This window comes from Engystomops pustulosus, chromosome 5 (assembly GCF_040894005.1).
Source record: "Engystomops pustulosus chromosome 5, aEngPut4.maternal, whole genome shotgun sequence".
Lineage (NCBI taxonomy): Eukaryota > Metazoa > Chordata > Amphibia > Anura > Leptodactylidae > Engystomops > Engystomops pustulosus.
Window position 1 is genome coordinate 187,366,719 of NC_092415.1, and position 19,462 is coordinate 187,386,180.

The following is a 19,462-nucleotide window of genomic DNA, read 5'->3' on the forward strand; positions in this document are numbered from 1 at the left end:
GAGTTATAAGGTTGTGCACAGTGAGATACTCCAGGATAGCATCTCTAATAAACCCCTCAAATATTTTCCCCACCACAGCAGTTAGACTCACTGGTCTGTAGTTTCCAGGATCACTATTTGATCCTTTTTTGTATATTGGTACCACATTTGCTATGCGCCATTCCTGTGGAACATAACCAGTCCTCAGTGAATCTTCAAATATTAAAAATAACGGTCTGTCTATCACCGTACATAATTCATGCAGAACCCGGGGGTGTATGCCATCAGGCCCCGGTGATTTATCTATCTTAGTGGTTGCGAGGCGAGGCCGTACCTCTTCCTGGGTTAAACTGTTGACATTATAAAAAGAATTAACATTATTCCTCATTGTGTCTTCTACCTGGGGATTTTCCTGGGTAAAGACAGTTGAGAAGGCGACATTCAGTAGATTGGCCCTTTCCTCATCTCCTTCCACCATGACCCCCATGTTATTTCTAAGGGGACCCACACTCTCTGTTTTTAGTTTCTTATCATTTATGTACTTGAAACATAATTTGGGATTATTTTTGCTCTCCCTGGCAATATTTCTCTCAGTCTCTATTTTTGCGGCCTTTATCTGCTTTTTACAGGATTTATTTTTCTTTCTATAATCCTGTAATGCCTCATCGCTACCTTCATGTTTTAGCACCTTAAACGCTTTATCTTTCTCGCTTATTGCTTTCCTTACAAGACTAGTTAGCCACATAGGGTTTTTCTTGTTCCTTTTATGCTTTTTCCCATAAGGTATGTGTTTCTCACAGGACTTTTTCAGAATATATGAGAAAAAGTCCCATTTTTTGGGGGGGGGGCTTTTGTCTTTGAGAACATTATCCCAGTCTATGCCTTTAAGGTCTTCCCTTAGTTGCTGAAAATTTGCCCTCCTGAAGTTTAGAGTTTTGGTTGCCCCTTCACTAACGCTCTTAGTAAAGCGTAATACAAAATCAATGATATTATGATCACTATTCCCCAGGTTCCCCCCAACCTGTAGTTTTGATACCCTATCAGGTCTGTTGGTAAGGATAAGGTCCAGCAGTGCCCCCCCTCTTGTTGGCTCCAGAACTAGCTGCAACAGGTAATTGTCTTTTGTTGTTGACAAGAACCTGCTGCCTTTGAAGGACCTGCATGTTTCTGCCCCCCAGTCAATATCTGGGTAATTGAAGTCCCCCATGATAAGTACTTCACCATGCTTTGAAGCTGCATCCATTTCACTTATCAGCATTTCCTCTGCTGTCTCCATTATATTTGGAGCCTTATAACAAACCCCTAGTAATATTTTATTATTCTTTTTCCCTCCTCTTATCTCCACCCATAGGGACTCCACATTTGCATTACTGATGTCATCTCGCAGGACGGGCTTGAGGCAAGAATTCACATATAAACAAACCCCTCCCCCTTTTTTATTTATACGATCCTTTCTAAAAAGACTATAACCATCTATAGTAACAGCCCAGTCATAGCTACTGTCCAGCCATGTCTCGCTGATACCCACTATATCATACTTCCGCTCCAACATCAAGAGTTCCAGTTCCTCCATTTTGTTTGTGAGGCTTCTGGCATTTGTGTACATACACTTTATATGGTTTTCCCTGTCCGTATTCCTTTTGTCCTTATTCCCCAATCTCATTCCAGCCCCCCTTCCTCCCCCATGGACTATGACTCTTCCCAGCTCTCTATGTACACCGTCTATTTGCCCTGCACAAGTGTAGTTGCCCTCCCCCCAGGTCTCTAGTTTAAACACTCCTCCAACCTTCTAGCCATTTTTTCCCCTAAAACAGCGGCCCCCTCCCCATTGAGGTGCAGCCCATCCCTACTGTAGAGCCTGTAGCCGACAGAAAAGTCATCCCAGTTCTCCATGAACCCAAACCCCTCCTTCCTACACCAACTTTTGAGCCACTTATTTACCTCCTTGATCTCCCGCTGCCTTTCTGGTGTGGCACGTGGTACAGGCAGTATTTCGGAGAAAATTACCTTTGAGGTCCTTGCCCTGAGCTAATGGCCTAAATCTCTGAAATCATTTTTAAGGACCTTCCACCTACCTGTTACTTTGTCATTAGTGCCAATGTGGACCATGACCGCTGGTTCCTCACCAGTCCCTCCTAGTAATCAGTCAACCCGATCCGCAACATGCCGAACCCGAGCACCCGGCAAACAATACACTGTTCGGTATGCACGGTCTTTGTGACAGATTGCCCTGTGTGTTCCCCTAATAATGGAATCTCCCACTACCAGCACCTGTCTGACCTTGCCTGTGCTCCCATTACCCTTCTTACCGGAGCAGACAGTCCCCTGTTTGCTAGCGGCCACGTCTTTCTGCAGCATTGCTACCCCAGAGCTGATATCCCCCTCATCCGCCAGCCTGGCAAACTTATTGGGGTGCACCAAATGTGCTCCAGATTCACAGGCTGTTACAATGAGCAGAACATGCCTCATCCTCCCCTTGGAGACCTTTTGTGCTCATTGTAACAGCCTGTGAAGCTACAGCACAGGGAAGCTCTGGGAACTGCCACATTAGCATAATTTTAAAAGAAATATAAGACAATTACCACAGTCCCGGTGCCTGGATCTATGAGTAAGTGTCCCTGGTTTATCATGATGGATTTTGATGGTAGATTACTACTACTCACTGCTTTCTAACCAATGACGTGTCCATATAGAGTCGCTGCATGTCGAATTTGCTTAAGATGGTAGGATATGCTTTATCTGAAGAAAAGCGACAAGTCGGAAGCGCGACGTGTTATCATTTCTATGGTTACGTTTTATTAATAAACCGTCGTTTTTCCATTTGACTGGGTCTTTTAAAGAGACAGCGGCGCCGTTCAGATAAAGATCCCATTTTCATGTTATTGCTTTGTTCTGCATGGTGGAGGTGGTGGTCTCCTATTTGGTAGAGCCCCATTCCCTCAACCCCATAGATGCAAATGTGATGGCCAAGCTCGGCAATAGTACTCTGCTTAGAGGAGATACTCGGGGACGGATCAGGAGAATCGGGAGTCCCTGTCATTACCAGAATCACAATCACTGGTTCAAATCATGGAAATATTATACATGAAAATAGTTCAGAAATGGTAAAAAAAGCTAGAAAACCAGTGAAATCCTAATGCACATACATAAATACAACCACTTATTTTGATTATATATAAAGTGAATATGGCACAAGTCCTTCTATGCCAATACACGGAAAGGGATAAATCCGATGTTTATAATAAGAGTCCGATGCCTGCGGCCATTAGTAAGCATTAACATAGACAAAAAGGACTTGAGAGCAGTTTTTGGAGGTTTAATTACCATTTTCATCATGGCCGCTAGCCTCGGGCGTGCCTTGCCTCTGGTCATCCTCGGGAGCTTCTGGATAGATGACAGCCGTATCACCTTGCTGGAGGAACTCTTCCACATTAGGATCATGGTTTTGTTCATTTTCTACATCTGAATCACATTCTTCATCATGAACTACGGAGAGATAGGAGATTATTAACGGTCTTATAAAAGAGAATAAACATATTTATATTAAACTAAATAAAAAGAAACTTAAAAGAAAAAAGTATTGTCAGAACATATTCTCATTTTACACAACACAATCTAGAGAAAATAATATTGTAAAAGGAATCCTTAAAAGGGTCGTCAGCAAATAATTTACATTGTTTATCTAATGAAAGTTTTCAGTATACATTCTGTTTGAATTCCTTACAGTTTCTAGATCTCTGCTTGCTGTCATTCTATCGGAAGCTTCATTGTTAACTCCCTGTGGATAGAAATCCGCACCTGTGTGACATCACATGACCAGGGATCTAACCAGCCGCGCACCTGTGTGACATCACATGACCAAGGATCTAACGAGCAGCGCACCTGTGTGACATCACATGACCAGGGATATAACGAGCCATGCACCTGTGTGACATCACATGACCTGGGATCTAACGTGCCGTGCACCTGTATGACATCACATGACCAGGGATCTAACGAGCCGTGCACCTGTGTGACATCACATGACCAGGGATATAATGAGCCATGCACTTGTATGACATCACATGACCAGGGATCTAACGAGCCGCGCACCTGTGTGACATCACATGACCAGGGATCTAACGAGCCGTGCACCTCTATGACATCACATGACCAGGGATCTAACGAGCCGCGCACCTGTGTGACATCACATGACTAGGGGTCTAACGAGCCGCGCAGCTGTGTGACATCACATGACCAGGGATCAAACAAGCCATGCACCTGTGTGACATCACATGACCTGGGATCTAACGAGCCGTGCACCTGTATGACATCACATGACCAGGGATCTAACGAGCCGTGCACCTGTGTGACATCACATGACCAGGGATATAATGAGCCATGCACCTCTATGACATCACATGACCAGGGATCTAACGAGCCGCGCACCTGTGTGACATCACATGACCAGGGATCTAACGAGCCGTGCACCTCTATGACATCACATGACCAGGGATCTAACGAGCCGCGCACCTGTGTGACATCACATGACTAGGGATCTAACGAGCCGCGCACCTGTGTGACATCACATGACCAGGGATCAAACAAGCCATGCACCTGTGTGACATCACATGACCTGGGATCTAACGAGCCGTGCACCTGTATGACATCACATGACCAGGGATCTAACGAGCCGTGCACCTGTGTGACATCACATGACCAGGGATATAATGAGCCATGCACCTCTATGACATCACATGACCAGGGATCTAACGAGCCGCACACCTGTGTGACATCACATGACCAGGGATCAAACAAGCCATGCACCTGTGTGACATCAAATGACCTGGGATCTAACGAGCCGAGCATCTGTATGACATCACATGACCAGGGATCTAATGAGCCATGCACCTGTATGACATCACATGACTAGGGATCTAACGAGCCATGCACCTGTGTGACATCACATGACCAGGGATCTAACGAGCCGTGCACCTGTGTGACATCACATGACCAGGGATCTAACGAGCCGCGCACCTGTGTGACATCACATGACTAGCGACCAGTTTTTGTACACTGGAAATAACAATGAAGCTTCCCTTTAAAAGGGAAAATGTACATTTATATATTTTTCCAATTTTATTGGAAAATTGTAGAATTTTTCCTTACACAATAAAATTTTTTTCTGTAAACAGGTTTCACAATGCACAAAATTTATCACTCCAACAGGACTTTTCATTCAGAACAGGTGATTATCATAGCTCAACTCCTTCCCCTCCCTGCACAATGCCCTCTGCATAGGTCACAGAGCATGCTCATAATTCTCTCCCATAGAAATAAATGGCTGAAAATTTTTTGGTACAATAAACCCAGTTTTTTGATGTACAAGGCATGAAAAAGTCGGAGTTCATGTCGCATGGCCAGCAAATTGCAACTTTTACACTTTGCCACACCCATTTTTCAAAGACGTGGTTTGCAGTGTACAGGGTGGGGACGCCTTAGCCCCGCCTATTTTGGTATGACCTCCATCTGAATACTGATGCAGACTACAGCTGAAATCTACTAGGTGTATAGTTCATTCTGGTGCACAAGTAGACTAAATTTGGAAAACTGTTGATATTGTATATCTTGTATATCCTGTGCCAGGTTCGGGTATTATTTAGATTTGTCTCGATAAATCTTCCCCATTGAGTTTTTCTAGACACCTGAAATGATTTTATCCAATAAAACAACAGTGATTCTTCATGGCATGGCGCTGACTAGGAATAAGTTCCATTTGTTAGTGGAGATGCCCTTGCCGATATACTTGTCACCCTTTTGAGTCTTTATAAAAATGGTCCCGATAAAGTCTCCAGATTATAAGTATATAGAGATTAACCTTATAAAGTGCCCTTATAAATAATCTTGCAGAGATTAGATTGGGTGCGGGCCGTCTATGCGACATAACTGCTGAGCCTCTGTAGACCACCAGTGCCCGGACCAAAGGTAAGTAGCTGGGTAAATTTAATTATTAATTTTATATTCTATGGGCCAATAGTGAAAAAATTTCCAATCCTGTACAGCCCCTTTAAGGTTATGAATAAAAACCAGTGAAAGTAATAATAAAACAATGGGAGATTGGGTAATGCATTGTTATATAATGAGTTTCGATGGCCATAGTCATAGGACTTCCGAAAAACACAAGACAACTCAAAGACATATATATGGTGACTAATGATTTAAAGGTGTTACGTTCTACACATTGGCGTCCCATTGACTGGCGGTATTATATCATCTACGTATTATAGCGCCAGACCAGTGAATTATTCGGATATAGTTGGATTACTGTCAGAAGTGATGGCTGATAAATCAGATGCACCCTGCGATTTCCAGAAAAGTGGGTAGAAACCGGGAAACCTCATTCATTTGGGAGGGTCTGACATGACAGCAATGAGAGAATACATCAATCCAGTCCTGTCCCGATGCCTCTCATGTCATGTTAACAGAGAAATGTCAGGGCTGAAATGACCCTCAATGAAAGTCAAACCTTCTTGAAGGCGGATGGAAGGGCCGGTATGTAAAGTCAACTTTTATTCTTGTTCCAGTTTTTCACATCGCAAAATTATAACTATATTATATTTAAAAGTTAAAGCGTAACCGTCATTTGAAAAAAAATTTTGTGTGTTGGGGGATGATGACAAACATTTTTCTAATATACTTTATCAACAAATTCTGTTTTGTTAGGGTTAGCTACTCCCTCCCACAGAGATGTATATTTCAGCCTGTACAGTGTGTGTCTATGAAAGCTGCAAGAGCTCACTAATTTGTGTTTGGTTACACAGCTCTGAGAAGGGAGGATTACAGCCAGGGAAGAGAGCAGCAAGGATTACCACCCACAGCTGTGTAAGAAACAAGAGATGAGAGAGAGACTTGTCTTAAATCCCAATTTACCATAGCAATGTAGAAGTAATATTTTAAGGGGCACATTGCAGCCTGTTGCTTTACCAACCAAGCAGAATTTCTTAATGAAGTATATTAGAAAAATGCTCACAACAGACCTCCCCTCACGACACCACACACAATAACAAAAATAATCTGAAATGAATTTCACACTTTTACCACACAAAAGTTAAAGACAGAATGGCTAAAAATAATCAAATCTCAGCTCTTATTTTTCTTTGGCCATTTTAAAAAATAAAAGCAGCGCTCCGATTGGTTGCTATGGAAAACTACATTTTATGTTTGTTTTAATAAATTTTGTTTTGAGGATTTCACTTGGGGAAAGGGTAGAGCTAATCTTTAAAAAGGAGAAAGAACCACAATCCACAAAAGGAAAAGGAATTGAAAGAAACATGCCTGCTCTGCTATTGAAAGACTGTCAGCTAGTGACAGAGGGAGGGAAACGCTGGATTTTAATTACAATGGCAGCAATTCTCACCTAAAAACAATTCCTCCAGGTCAATTACTTGATGGGATAATTGGCAGATGTAATTAGAATAAAGAAAATAACATATAAAAAGGAGTATGCAAACTACCACGCTACAGCTCTGCACCACCTACCACTGGTGTATGGCGCTGTAACCTAGCACCCACTGAGACCCTGGGGGCTCTGCTGAACCTTGTAAATGGGATATTGAGAAGATTCATAGAGGACATGTCCATAACCCACATAATATTTAAATATTTAGACCCCAGACCAAATTGCAAATGTTCATTTGTCTTAGTTTCTGAAAAGGGGGCATCAAGTTCTGGGAGGTTACCTGGGAGACTTGGGGCTTATTTACACGCAAATATACAGGAATCCTAGCATTGTACACATCCATAATGCTAAAAGTCTCCAGGGTAGCATTTGTTCGGTGAAATATGATTGGTCTCCCGATCGCAAATGTGTTTAGAAAAGCCTCACACATTTTTTTTTTTTCAGAAAAAAACGCAGAACATGTGTTGCTAAGCATTTAGGTCTAAACACATATGCATTTGGGAGATACTCCTCCCCACCCTGCTGTGCTTGAATTTCTTTTCTAAATACAAGTCACTGTTGTGTAAACACGACCTATTCCCACAATTCAGTCACTGCGCACCTTGGGCAGTTGCTTAGACCCGATGATTCTCATGTGTGGTGACATGCACTGTGAGGTCTTATATAGACAACTGTGTGCTTTTCCTAATAGAGTCCAATCAGTTTAAACACAGCTGGACTCCAATAAAGGAGTAGAACCATCTCAAGGAGGATCAGAAGGAAATAGACAGCATGATGGACAGCAAATATAACTGTCACAGCAAAGGGTCTAAATACAGTGTACATTAAAGAACAAAAAAAAACCACTTTTCTTACCAATTGGCTGCAACGAAACGAAGGGTGAAAAATTTAAAGGGGTCTGAATACTTTCTGTACCCACTGTATGCTTTGCAAGACTTTGAGGGGCACTCCCTTGCTTTTCATTGGTTAATGCAGTGCCCGCACATTTGTTTTTTTTGTGAACAGAGCTGCAGGCACGTACATGACTGGCTGCTCTGTTAATTTGGGGGTACATTGAAATCCCCTTCATGTGGCATCTATTGCTGCTACACATACCAGTTTGTTAACCCTGGATAAACTGATCTAGTTTGACTATCATTTTGAAGGATCTTCTGACTAAAACCTTACAAAAACTTTAAATGATTACAGGAGACATTACAACGGCGTACACCTCATATTTTTGGTCAATGTAAATCCATCAGACAATGTATTTTGAAACTGCAAGTCAAAAATAACAAAAAAAAAAAATTAACAAAAATCAAGTACCTGCACATCCGAGTTCATCTACTTCAGCTTCAGGCCCCAGGAGTTCATTACCATCTGTTCCATCTGTAAAACACAAAGAAATATGGTTACAAAAAAATAGATCTTATGTTCAAACGTCAGATGTATATCTTTACAAACGTCCAAGTATAGTCTAAGCGATGAAGACAAACCAGATACTAACATCCCGTCACCTCAGACTGACCGGACACATATTTTAGTTACTGAAATCCTTCCAGATCTATCTCTACCAGTCACAATCACCCGAGCACGCAGCCCATGTTCCCTCACACAGCACAGATTTAGAAGTAGCTAAAAATAAAGCATTTACACATTCGTTAAAATCATTTAAAAGGCAATTACACGTTCCACATGACCTTTTGTGTATCAATCATCGGCCATGGGAAAATGTCTCAAAGTGCAACTCCAAAGTAGCTATAAATAGGCGACCCATGTGCTACGGCAAGAGCGGTTTACTATTAGCCTAGAGAACAACACAAGCAAAAGTTTAGCAGACTTGTGGAGTCCATCCTGTTCTACTGACGAGGATCGGAATATGAGCTACTACTCATCATCATATAATCATTGTAATCTCCGTTGTACCATAGTCAGAAATACTAACGCCCAGCGCATAACGTGGCAAAGTGACTCCGTCGACCATGTGCCATTTATAATATTGTGGTCCTAGATAACAGAAGGACATAATAAGCAACTCCACACTTCCTTAGCTATGTCACTGGTCTCCTCCTCAAAAACTTGTACGGCAGTCCCGTTCCTTCTTGCCATTATAGCCATGCTAGAACATCGGGCAAGGTTTAGACCAAGTTACTGCTGCCACTAGGGCGATCTTCAGCTTCCACCACGCAAATTCACCTCGTAGGGGCAGAGCACGGATCGTCAATCCACTTCGAGGGTAACAAAGCATGCAAATAGTATATTTACAGCTCAAATCCACCAAGTCAAGGATATGGTCCATGACGAAGTCCATAACTAAGGACGCGGTTAGCGTCTGAAACGCATTGGAAAAACCGATGTGTCTGTACACAATTTTAACATGGCATGAATAAAGAACGTTTTTAACTAACTCCTTGACTTGGTGGATTTGAGCTGTAAAAATACCATTTGCATGATGGGTTGGACCAACAGTTTAGTTCAGTTGTGCCATGAGGAAATCAGACTCAGCACCCTGATCCTGAATCGGCTAAACTGGACTAACATATATCAGTTCCGGCCATTATATCAGGGTCACATGGATTGAGGCATACACAATGTAGCTAGGAGTAAGTGGCTACAGAATTTAGGATACATTACTGAGGCACGGCTGGGAAAAAAAAAAAATGTAGACATTTTTTGTGGTTCTCTCTCCAACTGACTCTTCATGCACCTGTTTGAACCAGCAGGGAGCGTGGGAGCAGAAAAAGATGGCTAGTAAAACGCACTCACAAAAAGGAAACTTTTCAACAGGTGGACAGATCATAGTGCTAAAGTATGTTTAGAAGCCTTTTTTTTGGGGGGGGGGGGGATTTGAGGAAAGAGATTATTTTTTAAATCAGAAAGTTTAAATATATGCAAAGTTCCATATGCCTTTTGTGTTGGACAAATCGAAATCATATTTGGGATGCACATATATTGGTTATTTTTGCATATTTGTTGGATAGGTCAGAAATGTACACACAAAAAAATTAAATAATAATAAAAAAAATTTAAGGGAAAAAAAAAAAAAGAAGGATTCGCGTGTAGGGGTTGGAAATTGATAGCTCTTGAAAATGATGCTGGGAAGGGCAAGAAATTAAAGGACATCTACCACCAGGATGAAGGATTGTAAACCAAGCACCAATAACATACTGGTGTGTGCTCCCTCTGGCAGGATGTTCTTCTTATTCCCTGGTTTTTAAGAAAAAAAAAGGCTTTAAAAATTATGCAAATCAACATTAGGGACTCCAGGCTCCAAAAATAAGAAGATTAAAGAAGAGAGGATCCTGCCAGAGGAGGCACACACCAGTATGTCATTGGTGCTTGGTTTACAATCCTGGTGGTATATGTCATTTGCAGAATGAGATTGGCTTTTTTTTTTTTGGGGGGGGGGGTATTATTTTGTCATGTCCAAGAAAGGCGTGTCCAAGTAAGGCGACGGAGACATGAGACCTCCGTTTTTCTGATTGACATGGAGTCCCAGAAGAACATTGATCTTGTGACAAAAGCGTAAGCAGGCGTCCACACACGTGACCTTTTCTCTACCACAAATTAAGTGTACAAATTTTTTAACATTGTTAAAAAGTAATAAAAACTGTTCCGAATATTAAAAAAAAAAAAAACCTGCATAATTATCCAACATGTGCACAGCCCAAATTTCCCCCTCGAGCATTTCAAACAAAAGAATACCTTCATCATCCCAACAAGTTTGCTTCACACTTTCGCAGCCTTCTGCTAATACTGTTTGGTCGGTTGGCAAGTCGTCTTCTGGCACACTGCCCTCGCCATCTGCCGCATCTGTAACACTTTCCTCTTCCACTATGTGTAATTTGTCTTCATCGTCGGAATCTGAATTTGCGTCTAACACATTGTTGTAATTGGTAACTGTGACAAAAAAAAAAAATATATTTTTTTTTTAGTGAACGCGTTTTACAAGAGCCACGTTCTAAAGTCATTATAATAACAGGCATTTACGATGCGATTGTGTGGCGCATTAGCGGAGGCACCAACAATTAGCGATTCTCTCCACAGACCACACTAGGAATATGCAACTTCTAATTGGTATATCAACACGCAACGCGAATCAGCCCCTCATTCACTTCCGATAATAAATAGAGTGACCCAACACCTCCATCTTTCCCTTTCTGTTAACACATGAAGAAACAAGTATGAGAAATTATAGTAAATAACATCTGGAAATTTATGTTGGAAACCGCACCTGTAAAACGTAAAGAAGCAAAATTGGAATTTTTTCAGAAAATGTTGATTTTATCCAAAAGTATAATATGGATGATAAACATGTAACTGGAGTAAAAGCAGGAAAACTCAGTATAACGAGTCATTAATTTATTTAAAGGTCTTCCATTTTGGAGACAATAGTCCAGTGGGGGGTACCATTTGGCGATTGACAGATATCTCAGGGTGCATATAGAGAGGCGTCAACCATCACGTAGCACCAGGTCGCAGTTTAGTGCCCCCCTCACACCCATGATACGTCTAAACAGACTTGTGAGAACGGTCATGATATCACTAAAAGTAAATCAGGTCGATAGAGTAAAAAAAAACCCCCAAAATCACCAAATATATGTTTTTATGTTCATATCTAAAATTTTATAAAAAAACAACCAGATTAAAAAAAACAAAAAACAAAGGGACAACAGTCTTCAATAGTCTGGCACCTGTTCTGTAGAGATCACTTTTTAGGTCAAAATGATCAAAACTGCAGGATTGCATATTATACGAGGAATACACAGGATCCACAATTTGGAGTAGGTGATGGTCAGAACTCATATCCTCCCCCTCTATAAAAAATTTTTTTGATACATTCACTTTAAAAATAAAAGGGAAAAAGTAGGCAGTACCACAACTTTATTTTTTTCTCTTTCCAGCCATTTGGTGATAATTGAGCTGCTGCAGTTTATGGATAAAATAAAACTGCTTGCGATGCTTTCAGTAGTTCAAGGGTACAAAGCGGCTGCTGACACCGTCCTTAAATGTTGATATTATTCAGCACATTACTTTATTTTACGAGAGTCCAATGCCATTTACGCTTCCTGGAACTGAGGTTTTTTGTTGACCTCCTCACTTTCCAGCCTGCCGGCCACTTCTTTCACTGTACAATATAATTTGTAAAAAAGCAGGTAATTTAGAATAAGAAGTTTTGTCTCTAGAATTCAGAGAACTTTACTGTATCCTTGCCAACATCCGTGAGGCTCCAGGAAAAGGGGCAACTTTTAGGACCCTCAAAGAACTGGCAAATCTCCCACCGATTGTTGCTACAGTCACTTATTGAGAGCGGACCTACAAGGAGAAGGAAGCTGAAACACTTTAAGAGGTCAGGTTGTTCCAAAATGGTTTGTAGGGTATGCCCATAAATAACAGCAGGGTATACAGCAGAACATTTTATAATGCAAATGCTGTTTTTAACTAGCAAATTCCTATTTTGATTATACTTGATTATCCATTCCTAAATGGTTGAATCCGAATTTTCATCACCAACTTCCAAAAGGAAAAAAAAAAACAAATTAAAAAACCCCCAAACTCTGCTTTAACCCCATTGCCCATGAACAAGTCTGGCCGTCACTCTCACTTCATGTGCTTGAGGGGTTTATTGGACTGAACCTAGAATCACTGAATTGAACTTATTGGGGGAGATTTATCATAAATGTTTAAGAGCAGAACTGTTCTAGTTGCCCCTGCAACCTATCAGAGCTCGGCTTTCATTTCATAAACAGCTGTGTGAAAATGAAATCTGGGCTCTGATTTGTTGCCAGTGACAACTACAACACTTCTGCTCTCAGACACTTCTAAAAAATCTCCCACAACATTGTGCCCATTCATTTGGTCTTGTAAATCCCGCAAGCACCCGCAGCAAGTTTGTCCGACCAGGCCCGCTTGTGGGCAACGGCTTTATTCTCACAACCGGACATCAAGTCTGTGTGAAACCCAAGAGGCTTATAAAAAGAACCGGACCGATTTTACGGATCTAATTCACCCTCTTAAGCTAATGGGTCAGTAAAATAATGGGGCAGATTTACTTACCCGGTCCATTCGCGATCCAGCGGCGCGTTCTCTGCGCTGGATTCGGGTCCGGCCGGGATTTATTAAGGCAGATGTCGCTGCTGCACTGAAAGTTCCCTGGAACGCACTGGAATACACCGAGTCGGGCTGAGTGAAGGTAAGTGCAAGCTCCGCAACACATTTTTGTTTTAAATGCGGTGGTTTTTCCGAATCAGTCGGGTTTTCATTTGGCCACGCCCCCCGATTTCCGTCGCGTGCATGCCAGCGCCGATGCGCCACAATCCGATGTGCCAAAATCCCGGGGCAATTCAGGGGAAATCGGCGCAAATTGGAAATATTCGGGTAACACCTCGGGAAAACATGAATCGGGCCCTTAGTAAATTACCCCCAATGTATCTACCAGTGGACCATCATTGGCCTTGAGAAGCTACCAAGAAATGTGTGAATTCATCCACGTATGGTACCATAATCCAGGACGGTTTCTGAAGTACACCCTTGTTATGGAACCAAGTACTGGTCCGACTACAGTTTTACCATGATATCAGGTCATGCCATGTCAATGGACCCATTGTGGGGTCGAGAATTGCACGTGTAACTCAAGCACATATATACTGCCCATAACAGTATCAGTTTTTCACGTGAAAATCCTTCCAATCCTACAAACTAAATTAATACCTTGCTACATTTTATCCTACAGCTTTAAATAAACATGTGTTGTAATATGTTTACGACTCGTGTAACCTATTAATTATACCGTTTATTTATAGCCTTAAGGTGACGCGCTTACTCCGGATTTTAGTGGTACTCTACCGCAAATCTTGACAGTTGAGTGGATAATCTTTGGTATGTCTGGGCCTATCAACTTCCTAAACCTAGAGTAAATTTGATATAGGGATCAGAGGCTCTCCTGCCAGCCGGGCACTACAAGTTTATCTTTTAATTTAACTTTCCAGTGCCAAATTAACCTACGACTCGAAGGCGAATGCTTGCGCGGCTCATGATGGAAGAAACAGATGTCCGCTTGGAAACAGGCCGGGGAGAGGAGCACATATATTTTTGGGATGGTTTTGCAATCAAGATGTACCATTATACAGTGTTAACGTACAGCACCATAAAACTGGCATCAAATAATCCATAACACACTACTCGCATCACACTATAGAGAACATTAGGCCACACCCACAAAGGGTAGGGAACTAAGGACTAATTTGGTGAAAAATAATAGATAGATAATAAATAGATAATCAACTAAAAGGAAGAAAACTATTATTGACCATGTAAAATTGTGCACTATTGTGATTGACAACTCAAATTACCCTATGGGCCAGTTATCTTTTTTAATTTTATAATATTTTAAAACCTATTTTAAACAGAATTGTTATAATTCATCTCTCCCCTTGTTGTAGGTGGAGGGAAGTAAAACACCCGATATACCACTAAAAATAGAGGGTGCAAGCAGGACTGCCACTAGGAAGTTTGGAGCCACTGACAGCCAAATTTTGTGGGCCCCGCCACAGAATGATCATCCAAAGTTCCCTGCACCTGGAAAGGCAGGAGGGTTTTCTGTAAGTTAGGGCCCCTTCTTCTTGGTCCCCCCTAAACAAAGTCACACTAACCCCCCCCCCCCCCCAATGGCAGCCTTGGGTGCAAGAGTCAAAATGACTGGTGGAAAACCCAACAAGCAAAATTTTGACAAAGAATGTCTGCATCAAATTCCACCTTGTGAAAACACTCCAGAAGGCATTGAAATGGTGACAAATATTCCTCCTGACCCACAATTTAACAAATTGTTTGACTGGATCAAACATGCCTATTCCTATGCATACCCCTTCAAGGCATCATACTGCAAACAACTAGGGTAGGTCATGAATATTAGAAAGACAATGGTCAGACAATAAGCACCCCAACCGATCAATTGTTAAAAGCAAGTGCATTTGCTGATTGTTAGACTATCCTTCGAAGCCGTCAACACACTCCATTGAGTTCTGTTTAAAACTGGGGGTAGTAGTTGTCCGTAATTGATGCCGTTCCCTATTCTAAGATCAGGTTCTCGGATGAAGTGAAAGAGTGCCGGAAAATCCCTTTAAAAGAAGAGCAATACAACTCAATGGATTCAGCACCAACTCTACCGACCAACCTTATATCCTAGAAGACAATGCTGTCGTCATTGCCCAGACTTTTTAAAAAAAATTTTTTATTAAAATCCCCTGCTAACAAATCCCTAGATTTTCTATTATCAAAGAGCAAAATAACCCAAGAACGAAGAAAAGATTACAGAAATTTGACCAACGACTACGACTACGTAGAGGAAACTCACTATTACAGACTAACAGACAATATGATGTGATGTCGCATACATGAAGAGATGAAAAATAGGTCACTTATACAATCCAGAATAACAAAACATATTTTCTTCCTGGAATAAATAATAGAGCCAATGGAAAAATAAAGACATGTGAACCGCCAGAGGGACGCAAAGCCAATTATTTCACTTCTCCCCTCTCCACCAGCGCCAGGTAAATGAATCATTTAGTTCTTTATAGTATAATTCCAATGCTTTGGTTTACGCATTAAAAGAAATTGATTTAAACCCTTCACCACAATGAAAACCAAGAGTCGACTTTAGTTCTCATGATCCGTGCACAGTAACTACATACTCAGAGTTCAGGACGTGAAGTTTTCACCTTCTGACTATATTAGCGTTGATGTAGGAGAACAGTGGAAAAGCATCCATGCAGTAAAGTACAGAACAGAGGATAATGGGCCGGGTGCTAGCAGAATATTAATCTGGCTGGATCGGCTAATTAAAAGTCTTTACAGGAAGTCAGGAAACCAATGAGCACGAGTTCTAAATGTTACGGAGAAGAAGTAGTGTCTACCACTGGTGCCCTCAAGACATTAACACAAGACAGGTGACACATACAGCATAACCCCTTCAAAATAAAATAAGAGAGAAAGTAAAATTGTCCAAAACTTCATACCTATAACTGTCCATTAAATCCCATAAATATTTGTCTTCTTAAAGGGGTATTCTCATCTGGGCACTCACATTCAGTTTGATAAATATGCCATATATAAACATTTCTTCAATTAGATGTTATTAAAAAAAATGTTCCTGTGTGAAGATAATTTCTCATAAATGTAGTCATTCTGTCCCTTAGAAACGAGATAGCTTCCTCGGATACGGCCACCTCTGCTGGAGTGATTGCACAAATAAACACAAAGGTTTTTGTATATGAAATGTCCGGGAGTTACTGCAGGTCCCACAGCCGTCCTGTGGTAATGATCACTGAATCCAGGAGGTCAGGCAGGACTCTATAGCGCAAGTCTGGCCACCGCGGCCAGAGTGTGACGTGGTCGTATCCGAGGAAGCCATCTTGTTTCTAAGGGACAACATGACTACATTTATGAGAAATTATCTTCACACAGGAATTTTTTTTTAATAACATCCAATTGAAGAAATGTTTACATACGGAAGATTAGTGAAACTGAATGTGAGTGCCCAGACGAGAATACCCCTTTAAGTGAACTAACCAACCGGGCCAGTGCCATGTGGCCTGAGCCCGTCCTCTGCTCAGAAGGACTATGGTCCCACAGTCCGGGCAGGGAGGGGAGCTATAGGGGACAATAGCGGGAAGGCTGTGTGGAGGACATTACTATGGGGGCCTGTGGGCAATATTACTTACCGGGGTTTGTGGGGACATTACTTATTTAGTGTAGGGGCGCTATTCATTAGGGGGTTATTTTTTAGTCTTTTTTTATATGTGGTAGTAGATGCAGCCATTGCTGCGATTGGTAAATTTGCAGCAGGAAGCTCCTGAGAATCCATACAAAATCTTTCCCTTATGATCTAGAAGCCATTTAATAATGATACTGTCACTCATGGCATTATAACGTGGGTACAGCCAGTAGTCCCGCACCCCCCTGACGATACATAAACCCAGCGATCGGTTAAGATTTTTCCTTCTGCCATCTTGTATCAATTGGGTTGAGAAAAGAAACTTATTTTGTATAGTTCTATAGAATGGAGAAGTGTTGCGCAATGGTCTCATCCTTCTGTCGATCCTCATTGATCATTATAAAGTGCAGCTGTGGAGAAACACCGTAGGCCAATTGTGCAACTTAACGTAATCCTAAGAAAAACTAAAAATTCCAATTATTAAGAAATTGAACAGCTCTTATTGGGCTACAACACATGACACCCGGGGCTCTGATAATCAACGTTTGAGACTTGCAGCTTTTCAATGTCTTCTCGGAGCTTGTACTTATTTCTTTATACTCATGAGGCCGGTGGCGCCTGTAGAGAATGATAACACCCAGGCTATGATGTGGCCGTGTCTACGTTATCCTCCATTACCCACTGGAAGCCAGCTGTTTGGAGCGTTGTCATAACTTCCCCCGGCTGGAGCATTACATCATAAACAGCTTCCCAGATGTAGCCAGGGAAATTTAGCAGAGCCCTCTTTGTAATGGAATTAAAGAGTCTCCCTGGTAATCCTTTAACCCTTTATCACCCACTCCTCTGGAGGGTTACGCCTGCAACAAAATATGCCCTTTTTCCCTTCAAAACAAAAACATTGATCTGTACAAACATCGGCAAATTAAAAAAAAAATTCTCGTTTTGTCGTTAACGGAATTGGAACCCTCGTGGGTAAGCGATGCCAATTGTGAGTTGTTGGACCATGTGAGCCAACATTAACTACTTTTGTTGTATACATGTCCTTAGATACCCGTACTAATTGTATGAGCGCTAATGACCTGTGACGCGTGTTTGCATGCCATAGCATATGGATCGCCCGTTACTGCAGAGAAACAAAATGCCTACAGGCAAAGAGAACAGTTGTGAGAGCCAGATCCTCTCTCCGAGCGGTAACCCAAACAGCAGGACTCCCACTCACTAATAACCAAAGAGCATGAACACAGCCCAATTTATTATCATCAACAATAAGCATTTTAGTACTGACTAAACTAATAATTCCACCAGCGAAAAATATGTATATACAGTTATGGTCCAATATCACCTACTCCCCCACCCCACAAAAAGTTTATGTCCGGTCCGCTATGGTTCTCCAGCAGAGGTCTGAAGTAATAAGGAGGTGGACATGTACATTTGAAGGAATTTTCCACCCCCCCCCCCCAAAAAAAAAAAAAAAAATTAGCCATATAGAGATTAAAATTTAAAAAATACTAATCTCCCAAAGCGTCAGTCTAGAGCAGTGGTGGCGAACCTATGGCACGGGTGCCAGAGGTGGCACTCAGAGCCATTTCTGTGGGCACTCAGGTTGTCACCCCGGGACAGTTCACCAGACAGGAACAAATCCACCAAATCTTCCAGCAGTCCCAAGCAACTTAAAGCTATTTTAAAGCGACACTTCATTGGCCATTTGGAACTGCAGGAAAAGTGAAAAGGTTTGGACAGAACTGCATTATCTTTGGAGGTCCTACTGCTGGACCCACCTTTCTCCCTGTACAGAGAGACCCTGGAGAGAAGCTACAATGACAGTCAGAATTACAACTGTATTGGTGGCCTCAGGGGGCCGATACAATTGAAAGATGTGGAAAAACAGGTAGCAGTAAGTTACTGCATAAAATGCCCTGTTGGCACTTCACGGTAAATAAGTGGATTTTAGTTGTCGCTTGGGCACTCGATCTGTAAAAGGTTCGCCATCACTGGTCTAGAGGATTACACTGAGCAGAGTACTGAGCAGACTGGTGTCCCACAATGAACTGAAATTTCTCAAAAAATGATCCTTCAGGAAGTGCTTTGAGATGTCTGTCCAACCAATGACCAACTGAATGTAGGGAGACACTAGGAAAAAGGGCAACCTGTGTACCACTGGAAAGGGGGATTGCAGATTTCTGAATAAATGTTTGTGACGCCAATATATCCATCTTGTTAATTATTGAGTATAATAATAGTTATATTATATAGACAATAAACAACCATAATAACCACTCGTGCAGAGTCTTAATACTATTCGAGTTCCCCGTGCGGCTAATGCACACTACGGATTGGCTTCTGAACAGCCA

The 19,462-nt window shown here is 41.7% G+C and overlaps 1 protein-coding gene across 1 annotated transcript in view; it reads right to left on the reverse strand.

The window, feature by feature from the left end:
* ZEB1 (zinc finger E-box binding homeobox 1) overlaps window positions 1–19,462 on the reverse strand; it is a 91,740-nt gene that overhangs the window by 20,844 nt on the left and 51,434 nt on the right. Inside the window, exons 2-4 of the mRNA XM_072154059.1 lie at window positions 11,102–11,296; window positions 8,723–8,785; window positions 3,304–3,465 (exon numbers count right to left, since the gene is read on the reverse strand). Of these exons, the coding sequence (XP_072010160.1) occupies window positions 3,304–3,465; window positions 8,723–8,785; window positions 11,102–11,296 (420 nt within the window). The remainder of the gene's footprint in view (window positions 1–3,303; window positions 3,466–8,722; window positions 8,786–11,101; window positions 11,297–19,462) is intronic.